General features: G+C 46.1%; 1 protein-coding gene across 5 annotated transcripts in view; it reads left to right on the plus strand.

Annotated features, from left to right (window-relative positions):
• The window catches only part of PLS3 (plastin 3), a 60,933-nt gene that overhangs the window by 27,511 nt on the left and 21,417 nt on the right, over positions 1-12,005 (plus strand). For all 5 annotated transcript variants that reach the window (XM_077307570.1, XM_077307571.1, XM_077307573.1 and 2 more), the window contains exon 2: positions 9,693-9,780. In XM_077307570.1, coding sequence (XP_077163685.1) covers positions 9,714-9,780 — 67 coding nt within the window. In that variant the 5' untranslated portion in view covers positions 9,693-9,713. The remainder of the gene's footprint in view (positions 1-9,692; positions 9,781-12,005) is intronic.

Genomic DNA, 12,005 nt, shown 5'->3' on the forward strand with positions numbered 1-12,005 from the left:
AATAATTATACATACTATATTTATTTGCTTACATGGCTAAATGTTGCAGATTTGATAGTTCTGTAATACAGGGCATATTATTACTGTTATTATTATTATTATTATTATTATTATTATTATTATTATTATTATTATTATTATTATTATTATTATTATTTATTAGACTTGTTACTCGCCTCTCCCTGGAGGCTTGAGGCGAATCACAAGGCCCGTAGCTTATCATCATCATCATCATCCCAATGTGGGTGGGGATTGAGGTTGGCTTTCCTTTGGCTACACAGTGAGCTCTTGGCTAAGCAGAGAGTCCCATAGTTCACCTCCCCCATATCACTTTACAGCCATTATCATCCCTCCATTTCCATTGTGCTCTGCTTAGAACTTATCAAGGGGGCACGTAACTGCATGCAAGGGACATAGGGATATAAAAACTGCCTTGCTAGATTAGACCCAAAGGTACATCTGAGTCAGCATTCTGTTTCCACTGAGGGCCCGCCTGCCAAGGAAAGGCGAAACGTAGAGCATCTCTGTGCATCAATGTTCTATTAATCTCCCTTTTGTCTTTAACCTGATCATCAAGGCACTGAACCACACTTTGTTTAATGGTGTCAGATGTGGGTATGTGTACATGTGAGTGCACATCCCATTTATACAGCAACTTTTAAGAGCTATTGCACCATTAGAGCATGAAAGAAATCCCTTCTTTTTCTCATGTGATCAAAGTAGATCTCTTCCTGGAAAGTCCCTGGAAACTCCTTCTGGTTGCTGAAGGAGCCCCCACAGCATCGCTATTTAAAGACATGTCTCTTCACTGCATTATATTGTGCATTTTTCTATCTATGAAGCTAGCAGGGAAAGGAGCGGCTGGAGAAATTAATTGCATTTCCTAGGTGCTGGCCCATATCTGCAGCTATTTAGAAAGTAGGTAGGTCTGCATGGAAAAGGGCGAGGGAAAAAATCACTTTCCAAAGTGACCAGTGGCAGATTGTAAAGTGTTTGGGTGTTTTACCAGCCTGAAAAAAGAGACTTCTGACCGGACAAACTTTGCCCTGGTTTGTTGCTTTGTGCTAGCACAGACAAGGCTGAAAAATCTCATAGCATTAGAAATTGGTTTTGAGTCAGCTGGTATCTAACAAAATTGATGGTGGCTACCATTAAGCCTGAGTCTGACATATAGATGTTGGAGATGCTTCTTCTGGTCCATGAGGCATGCTGATCCCCTCTGCTCGCTTGCCTTGGCCTCTTTGCATTGGTAACTTTTTAAATGCCCAGGCTGATTGGGTGAACTTGCCAGACACATGGAAGATCTGGACCTGTGTCCGATGGGTTTGGGGTTTATTGTCAGTTTATTGGGTAACCTCAAACAAGCACCTCTCTCCCTCCCTCCCTCCTACAGTTGAGAATACAATTGACTTATCATTGACTTGTGATATTGGACAAAATAGAAAAGGTAGAGCATTGGTTGAATAGAGAACATAGCTGCACGTGACCTGTGTGTAGGATCACAGCACATCCTGAAGACCCCAGTAAATTATGATGAATAAAAAGAATTTGTGCCACAAAGGTTCCTCTATCAGAACCCCACATCAACTTCAAACGGTGCTATTTAGACTCCAGAGACCCAACAACTGGAAACCATAGCCAATTAGCAGGTGAATTAGTGCATTTCTCCCAGCTGCACACGAATGTGCCTTTGTCCTGGTTTCCACTCCTTTTGGTGTGGCTGGTGTGTCTGTCTTTAGTCAGCAAGAACAAACTGAGCCTGGCTCTCCCCTCCTCTGAGCAGGGCGTTTCCTGACCTTGTGGTTTTGCTCTCTGTCAGGGCCTCTGATTGCATCCAGTGAGCTAAAGCAAATACTTAACTAATTTGTGAATAAATACATCCTTTGATTAAATAAATAGCAACTTTGTCACCGAGACATTGTGAATATATCAGTCAGTCAACAATCACCGGCATTCTTACGGATGGTCTCCTGCAAACCTAAATGAAACTAAGGCTGAGCTTGGACAATCTTGTCGAGTTTTTTTCTTTTAGTTGTATTGCGCTGTGGCCATTTGGACTTTGTCTTTCTGCTGTTGCCTAAACCTGGGTAAATATGGGGCACCAAATAATATTTCCAAGCAACTTTAAATTAAGAAAAAGAAAGATTCTCATATGAAGCAAAAAGAGTAGAGTGTTGCATTTCTTGAGAATATATATACTGTGCATGAGAGTCAAACCTGATTAGTCAGTAGAGTGTACTGGACTGGGGAAAGTTGGGTTCCAATCCCCATTGAGCCATGAACACAGGAGGCTGCCTTACACTAAATTAGGTCTGTCCAGATTAGGCTTTCTCGGCCAGGGTTTCATGACAGCCCTGGAAGGGTTTCCCAAAGGGGTGGGAGTTAATTCATTCTTTATATATTTTAAATTTTTGTTAAACATTTAGTGAGTGATATGACATATTTGGCCATGTTGATCCACCCACCCCTCCCAAAATGGCCAGTGATGGTCTGGAGGGGGTGAGAAAGGGGAGGCCCTGGGGGGCATGTACACAGCTATATTCTGCACAACGATATTCTGCACAATCGTGGGGTTTCTTGTGGCCTGAAGGATGTTTCAGGGGTTTCTCAACAGTAAAAAAGTAGAGAAAGGCTGGTCCATGCTGGATCCATGTTGTCTTCTCTGACAGGCACAAAAGCTCCCCAGGGTCTCAAGCCCAAGGCCAGGGGACATTGCAAGGTGGCGTGGAGGCCAGGCAGCCGAGTGTCACCATGATGGTGAGGAAAAGGGGGAGGACTCTGTGTGTGTGTATGTCTGGGGGGGAGGGACCGGGGAGTAGGTTGGGGAAGGAAAGAGGAAGGGGAGAGAGGGGAGGGGGAAGTGGGGAGGGAAGTGGTTTGTGTGTGTGTGTGAGACGGGGGGGGGGAGGGAGAGGGGGATGGTTTAAAGAGCTCTGGAGCAGGTATGTGTCCCACAGTAGAGCCCGGGTGTCACTACTTTTATTTCATGGTGTTTTCGGCTAGCAGTGTTAGAGATGCACGCTGTCTGCTAGGCAGTTGTCGTGCTTTGTGACTTTTCCTGCTGCTTAGCAGGTGGTGATGCTAGTTTGTAAATTTGCTGAGTCTGTTAATCTCTATCTGTGTAATAGGAATAAATGCATAAATCGCCTCTGGGACCCCTTTGGGGAAACAAGGTAGGATAGAAGAGGGAAACAATTAAAACACTTAGAGCCCTAAAGGGAACTCAGAGAAGTATTACCATGTTGTGGTCTCTGAGGGAAGGTTGCAAATGTGGGAAGCACAAGTGAAGATTTGGCAAGAACAACAACAAAAAGGAAGTGATAACGAATAGTAAAGAAAGGAACAAGGTAATTGAATTGTGCCGAAAGAGAGAGCAGAGCCGGTGAAGTATTTTCTGCAAGAGACATCCAAGGCTCATTCGGAGTGGCGGGTGGGCAGGCATCCATTGTACAGGGCAGGTGAAGGAGATCAAATGAAATCAAACAGCTACCTTGGTGCCTGAGATCTTTATCTTGGATGAGACCTCTGATGTAGCGTCTCAGCTGCTCTTTGGGCTTCATCACCTTGTCCTCCAAGCTCCGGTTTCTCTTTCAAGAAGAGCTACAGTGCCTGCAGCAATTCTCAGTGCCCTTGACATGGGAGGAATTTGATAAACAAGACCACAGGTTAATCCTTCTCGTTGTCTGGAGTTGCTGCAGAAAAGTGGGGATGGCTCATCTGAAAAAACCTTGTGCTGTGCCTCTTCAGGTCCCCTTGGGAAGAAAAAAAAAATCACGTGAAATCAGACTCTTTCCTCATTCACGTGCTATGTTTTCACTACACCATGGAAATGGAAACCCGGGACAGTCTTAGCCAATGGGCAAAAGTGGCAGCTGCCCTGGGGCCCTGGGGTAGGAGGGTCCTGGCTGCTCACGGTTCCACCTCTCTAATGAAGGGGGAAAGAAGGAAAAGAGCAGCCTCCTACTGCTGCCAACAATATCTGGCCTGTTGGAGGCTTGAGATGCCTGCTAACAATGACAGCGACTCACACTAGGAATTACAGCTCATATCCAGATAACAGAGATCAGTTCCCTGGAGAAAATGGATGCTTTGGAGGGGGGAGCTTCATGGCCTTAATCCCCCAGAGGTCTTGGTCCTCCTCAGGCTCCATTCTCGTATCTCCAACCTGGATCTGGCCACCTTAACCTTCCATCCCCTGCCAGCGGCCAAGGAGGACCTGGCAACTGACACTCATTCCATCTGGGGCTACCAGCTCAGCAGTGGCTGCTTGTGCCCAGTCCATCCAGGGCTCAGCCATCCATCTTTCAACAAAGGCTCTCACCTGTCTCATGCACTGCAAGGGCTGCCATTTGCTTGTCCCTGGGGGGACACGGCAGTGATTCTGGGCCCCCAAACTCGACTTTTGCCCAGGGCCTCAGGATCTATGTGATGACCCAAAAGAAACGTAGATTTGTACTTTGTACTCTTTGGGGGAGAAATACAGGTCTGCCTATGGCTGTCTATCAGCCCAACCACCGTTTCCCCCCTGTTAATTCATTCCTGACAGCCGCAAAGAAAATGAGGCCCTGTGTCAGTTTTGCAGGGCAATACGCTTTCAGTACCTGTTGCTATTTACAACGTTCCAAACAGGCGCCAGGTTCAGACCTGATGGTATATGGAGGTTTCCCCTCTCCTCTGTGTGTATATGTGTGTCCGTGGGGAGGGAGTGTATTCACACTTGGTTTGCAGAACTCTCTGGGGAGTTTACACGGCTGTGGGATGGAAAAATTTCTACAGGGCTGCGGCAACACCTGCAAGCTAAACAGGAAGCAAATAGCAGAGACGCATGTGGGTAGCATGCATCGCTCTCTTTCATTTGGGGACTGGGCCTGCAGCGATTATGCATCTCTGAGAACCTCAGAGGGGCTACAGGAAAGAGCTCTGCAGCTCATAAACTGCTTCCTCCCTGTCTGGAGTTGAATCAAGCAACCCTTGAGATTTTGTCTAACTGTGCTGTTCCAGACATGCTCTGCATTAGTACTGTGTGACTCCCCCAGCTCCACCCTCCCGAAGCCTTTCTCCTTTACAAAAGCATTGCAAGTGGTTTTATTAGCACGCTTTGTTTCTAAAAGCAGTAGCTGACCTCACTGTTTCTCTATGTTTAATAGAGCCGACCAGGCATCATGAACCGACATCCTGCTTCTCCCACTCCCCCTCTGCCCCACCTCCGACAGGCCCTGAAATCCCACAGCTGCCGTGTCCATTTGGGCCACAGCTCTACTTTTATGCATTCCTGGCCCAGAGAGTGACCCTGTAACAAACTAGAACACCGTCCGTAAGAACTGCTTCAGAGATGTGTGTTCACTAAGCCAGCCTGGGTCTTGTTTTGTTTTTTAATCTCACTTTCCTGATGAAGAGGACTTGCCCCCAAAAGCATTTTAGGAGACTCCAGTTCTTTTTCTCTGTCTCTCTCTCTCTCTCTCTCTCTCTCTCTCTCTCTTTCTGTGTGCGTGTGTGAGTGTGTGTGTGTGTGTTTGTGTGTGTGTGTGTGTGTGTGTGTGTGAGAGAGAGAGAGAGAGAGAGAGAGAGAGAGAGAGAGAGAGAGAGAGAATGAACGAACTAGAGCAGGAGTAGTCAACCTGTGGCCCTCCCAATGACCATGGACTACAATTCCCAGGAGCCCCTGCCAGCATTTGCTGGCAGGGGCTCCTGGGAATTGTAGTCCATGGACATCTGGAGGGCCGCAGGTTGACTACCCCTGAACTAGAGTCTCCTAAAATGCTACTCATTCACTCACACGTTCACTCACAGACACACACACACACACACAACAAAATTTGAGCCCAGTGGCACCTTTAGGACCAACAACATTTTATTCAAGCTGTGAGCTTTCATGTGCACATATACTTCCTCAGACAAACATCAAAAGAGTTTTGTAGCACCTTGAAGTCACAGTTCACTTGAGGCAGACCATTTTATGGGCCAAAGCCTCACTTCATCCAATTGAATATCACTTTTATCTAAATTGATTCTATTTGGCAAGAGTCGGTTTTTGGCTTTAAACGTTTTGCAAGGTCAGCTTGCTGGGGCAGCAAAACAGCCAAGCCAGGTAAGGCTTGCTAAAGGAAAAGCTGTTTATCTAAGAACTCCTATAAAAGCTGGCTCGCTCCCTTCAATCCGTTTACCTGCCATTTCTCTCTCTCTCTCCCCCTCCCCTGGGTGCCACTGTGTTTATACTGTGGGTGTTGGTGGCAGCTGGGGTTGTTGCTTCCCTGACTTTGCTCAGTCATTGATGTTACTTCACAAACTCTGTTCACAAAATGGTGTGTTGCTGATTTAAAATAAGTTGCCCACATGACCAGGAGCTTGGTCAGAATGGTTTGTAGCCCAGTGGGAGACAGCCTTGACCTGTTGCTATTTCAATACTTCCTTATCTATTGTGAACAGGTTGGTTAAATTTGGGCTTTGAGCTTTGGGACTGACCAAACAGGAAAATCTCCATTTTCTCTTTTGGTCCCCCCTTCCCACCACTCGTTGTATCTGTTGTGTCACTTGTCTTTGCTTCCTGTTCATGTGTTTGAGAGCAATTGGCTTTCCCTTACTATGTACAGAATCCTGGATGGACAGATTTGGGTATGTTTATGTAGATGAATCTTCCAGTTCCCCCCCCGCCCAGTTTTTCATTGACCCCCAGCTTGAAATTCTATAAAAGAGCCAAATCTCCCCTCAGCCCAACTGCCAGCGTCTCCTACCAATAGGATGGCTTTAGACTTTGGCCTCAGCGGGTACTGTTGTATATGGCTAAAAGACGCACAAGCACTTCATTTCCTCTGGCTGAAGCCAGTCCCCTGGCCAGGAGGCAATTCCACAATGAATGTTGACTATTCAGAGAATTTCTTGCAACAGACAATTTTCAATCTTTTGCTTTTTTTCCTTTCCGTCCTTTGACTGACTCCCAACAACATGTACTATTCTGTATCTCCTGTAACCTGCTCAGTATACACCTACTCACGTTTTGATTGTTTTGTTTTGTTTGTTTAATTTAATTTTAAAAACTATTTTTTCTGCCTACTGAGTTTCCTGTATTTGCAGGAGCCCCCTCTCCTGATTTTGGATGGCCTGGTTTGACTGCTTCTTTAGATCAGTAGACACCATCTACTTTACTATTACGTACCACAATAATAACAACATGAACACTAGGATTCATGCATATTCTCTAGGGCCCTGTTCAAACTCTAGTGTGCTCAATCACAAACAGGATGAAACAGCTAACAAGCAAAAACACAACAACAAAATGTCAGTGAAGCAAAATGCTGGAGTGTTTCAATCAGTTCCTTCCTCGTGGGTCTTAAGCAGAGGTGTACTTACATAAAATTAATGGGATAATAGGAACTAGAAGCATGGCATGCCCATTCATGGCCCTGCAAACCCAGGTCTTTGGTTGAGGCCAGGGTGTGGAAGATCAAGGGTCCCTTCCATGCTGAACTTCAACTGCATTGGGGTTGTAGACCTCTGAATGTTATGGCTCCCTGAGACGTGGGGGAAGGAGGGGAATGGGCAGGGTAGGACTTGGGTTTTTATGGATTGTTTTGTGTCTGGAGTGGGTTTGGTTTTATATGTAACTAGCTTCAAAGCCCATTCCTAAGAACGGGCCTTGAAAGGGTCCCCTCCCCAGATCAAGTGGGGCGGGTAGGGGCTGAGCAGCTCATTAGCAGGGCCCACAGAGCTCCTTAGCAGTCCTTAACGAGCAGTCAGCAGGCCAGGATGCCCTCGTCAGCAGGCCCAGCCTAACAGGCCAAGAGGCCCTCGTTAGCAAGCCTTTCACCACGACCCTTTGGCCAGGGCCTCTCCCCGTACCTGCTGCTGGCTCCAGGCACTGTGGTGTCTGAGAGCAAAGAGGCTAGAGTCCAGTGACAGAGGGCGGAAGCTGTAGGGGCAGGGCCAATCAGGGCAAAGCTGGCTGCACCTTGATTGGCCCTATTCCAACTTGGACAGCCGGACACGTCCCACCCCCTAGGTTGTTTCATAAATATATAGAGGATCAACAATAGATAAGGATTGGGGGTTTTATTGTTCTTTTGTAACCCACTGTGAGATAGCGGTGGATAATAAATCCAAATAATAATAATTAACAATAATTCTTCCCCAACCTCCGTGCCAAAGCAGATTCCACCACGGCTTCAGCCACAATTTGAGGTCGGGGAAGTCTGAGATGTGCAGTTGGCCAAGTTGCTAGTAGTACTGGATCACTCAAACACATGACCAACCACATTCTCTTTTTACCTGCTTTACCTTTTTGCCACCACCAGCCTGATCTGGGATGGGGAATAAAAATTCCTCCCTGACATTAAATTACATCAGCCAAACACCAGCCATATGATAAAACCATTACAGATAGTGCTACAGAAGTAATAGGTATTGAGGGTGCCCCTTTTCCCTGCACTTACCATACCTTTATTTTGTGGTTCTTGTTTTTATGCACACCTCTCATTAGAAACTATTCCTTGAACACACAGAATAACACTCTCAAACTAAATGTTTGCAGCTTCAGGCAAACCTGCATTTTAAACATAACAATTATCATGAGTGCACTCAAAAGGACCAGCTTGGAACAACAAGCAGATTCTCTTGAGTCATTCTGCAAACACAGTCCAGGGTTGGGGGGGCGGTAGAGAGAACACTCTCGGGACTTGTTCAAACAACATAGGCTGGCACAGAGCCACTAAAGTCTCTTGCCACTTGACAAAGTGCTCTGGTATGACCCTTGCCAGAAAGGCCTTCTGCTTTCCTTTCCGTTTTCTGCTGGAAGTGTGAATCCCTTGCAATGCAGGGTGCTGGCTCTTGGGTTTGACATCGACTGTACAGGACAAGTTATTATCACATCCAGAATGTAGCACACCCTGCATTTTACTGCAGGAATGAGAATGTTTGTGGCTTATGGGTTCTGCCTTCAAAAAGTCCCTTCCCTCTTTTCAGTATTTCCAAGACTGGTTTATCCATGTAGCACGTGCTGCAGGCCTTCACCCCATGGATCAGTGCTGTAGCCTCTCTCCTCTTTTCTCTCTTTAAGGGCACTTGGGGGGCCCTCTGCCTCAGCCTTGCTGCTCCCACAAAAATTGTACTCTACTAGGACCTCGTGAACCCTTAAAATGGCTCTGGTGCTAGGGGCTCTGCAAACCCTTAAACTACTCCTGAGTATTCCCAAGGCGGTTTGAAAAACTCAGGAACAAATGAGATTTCCTAGCAGAGGAAAAACTTGCTTCCTGATCTTCAGGTCACCAGGCCGAATTTGTAGGATGCCTCTAGGATGCTTTGAGATCTGCACCCCACAGTATTGCCTCTGGTCAGTTTTCATGGCAGTGGACAGGGCTTCCACTGCCAAAGGATACTTTATGGATTTTTTGTGTGGTTGTTTTCTGTTAGTAGCATGCATAGCAATGATCCCGACGGGCAGTCACAGTTTGTGCCGTTCTCAGAAGGAAATCGTTACAGACAGGGCTAAATATTAACAACACGGATAGCTTATCTAGCATGAAGGAAGGGGGGATGGTGTATACCCCTCTTCTGGTTGGAGAAATTTCACTTTCAAGAGATGCTGCAGTAGAAGTCCATTTTCTGATTATTGCATGGCAGATGATGTTAGTTCATGGGGCTGTTGGTCATGAGCACTTGTTTTCCTGAATCAGTAATGGTTTCCTCTCTTTTTCCTGCAGGCCCTTCTTCTGGTGCATGAAATGGCCAACATTACCCAGATATCCAAAGATGAACTAGAAGAACTCAGAGAGGCCTTTGCCAAAGTGGGTAAGTGGACCGATGGCCTCCATTGTCATGAATAATGCATTTGATATTGAGAGGCAGACATGGAATAGCTACCTTGTAAGAGCATTTGTGCAACCATTGTCCATTTATACGTGCCTTCTCCCCTTAATGTTTGCTGGCATTTGCAGAAGATTTAATTACTGGTTTAGAGTGGAGGAGAAGAATACCAATAGGGCTCTTCCCTCTGTTCATGTGGCAGTATTTCCCCATTATTCTTAGCGGATTTTGTGATACTATGTAGACCGCCAGCCAGAATTCGGTAGAGCTGAGTTCGATGCTGTACCAAATCCATATTACTTTGCCTGTCAATGACCTGGAAGATCTGATGACTAAAAATTGATCATGCAAATGAAATTTGCAGTCCAGCCTTTCCTCTGAAGAGCTAACTGGGGTCAGTGGTTGAATGGTGGAGCTGGGGTTGACTGCCCCCCCTCTGAAGAGGGCAGGGCTCCCCTGTAGTCAGGCACTGCCTCCAGCCACCAATCAGCGGGGGGGGGGGGGGGGGATGGGAACAGACTCAATAAGGCCCAGGCCTTATTGCCACTGTTGCACAGGAAATGACATCATAACACTAGTGACATCAAAATGACTCTCTGGTAAATGGCCAGTTTCACCATAGAAGTATTTTGCCAGTTGAAGCCAATTTCACCATAGTGTTTTTGCCCAAATACCAGAGAGTCATCTGGACGTTGTAGTATGATGCACTTCCTATGCAACACTGGTGATGAGGCCTGGGCCATTCTTTTTCTTCAGATAAATCCCCCTGGATATCCCACCAGTTGCCAGGAGGGATCTGGCAAACCTGGGTGGGGTGCCTTCTTGGCCATCAGAAGATTCCAGGTTCAAGCTCTGGCAGCATCTCCTGTTAATCTCAGACAAATAATAAGAGTTTCCCAATATTTACTATTTGAGATACTTTGAATGCTAGAGAATTTGAAAGATACTAGAGAGGTGCCAGTCAGAATGAACAGCACCGATTCATGTGGACCAAAGGCATAATAGTATAAGGCAAGTATATGTGTACGTTTGAGGTTAGTTGAGTCAGGACTCCTTCACTAATAATAAGGCTAATAAAATAGTAATATGAATGCTGTTTCTGAGCATTTCACATATATTCTCTTAGTGACGTTTTCCATAAGTTCATAGGACACCCCCCAAAAAAAAGTCCATAAAACTGGTGGGCCCCACAAACCGAGGACCCTGTCGGAACTATCACAGTTCTGCAGGGCCTGTAAGACCAGGCTTTTGGTCGAGGCTATGGCTGGGAGATCTTGTGTCGCTCCCCTCACTCCTTCTCCTGATATCTGTATAATCAGATGCTGGACATCTTCATTCCCTTTATTGTACAGACCCTTAGATGGAGAAGATTGCGAAGCCAGAGTCGGCCATAAGACGGAAGTACTGTAATTGTATCTCTGCTGCTATCTATTGGGTGTTATTGTAATGTGGGGGGTTTATAGTTTTAACTGGAATTCACTGTTTTTTATATTGACCGTAGCTGGCTGTGAGCCAGCCATGGCTGGGAGTGGCAGGAAGTAAATCCAAGTATAAACAAACAAACAAACATAAACAAACGCCTAAATATCCCTTTGTTAATCCTTTAGGGCAGGGGTAGTCAACCTGTGGTCCTCCAGATGATCATGGACTACAATTCCCAGGAGCCCCTGTGAGCAAACGCTGGCAGGGGCTCCTGGGAACTGTAGTCCATGAACATCTGGAGGACCACAGGTTGACTACCCCTGCTTTAGGGTGTAAAAAGTAATAGTTTACATCCTCTTGCCTTGTCCAGAGACAATTAGTTCTTAGCTCATCACAGGCATCCAGGTGAGTAGCTTCTCTTTAAAGGCAAGAGGCATTCAGAAATGGTTTGCTGTTGCCTGCCTCTGCATGGCAACCCTGGGCTTCCTCAGCAGGTTCCCATCCAAATACTAACCAGGAATGACCTTGCTGAGCTCCCAAGTCTAACAAGACTGGGCTAGCCTGAGCTATCCAGGTCAAGGCCCTCTTTCTTTTAGTGTTATAAAAATTGCCAGGATACCGTTTGAGAATTTTTTAAAATTAAAAAAAGCAAACAAACACAGAACAAGCTTCCAGGTAGAGTGGGAGCCAGATACATGTCTTTGGAACTTTTGAATGCATTGGGGCCTTGAGGCCCTGCTATTTGCAGAGGCCAGCTTAGCTCCCACACAAGATAGAAACTTTAGCAA

The sequence above is a fragment of the Paroedura picta genome, chromosome 13 (assembly GCF_049243985.1).
Source record: "Paroedura picta isolate Pp20150507F chromosome 13, Ppicta_v3.0, whole genome shotgun sequence".
Lineage (NCBI taxonomy): Eukaryota > Metazoa > Chordata > Lepidosauria > Squamata > Gekkonidae > Paroedura > Paroedura picta.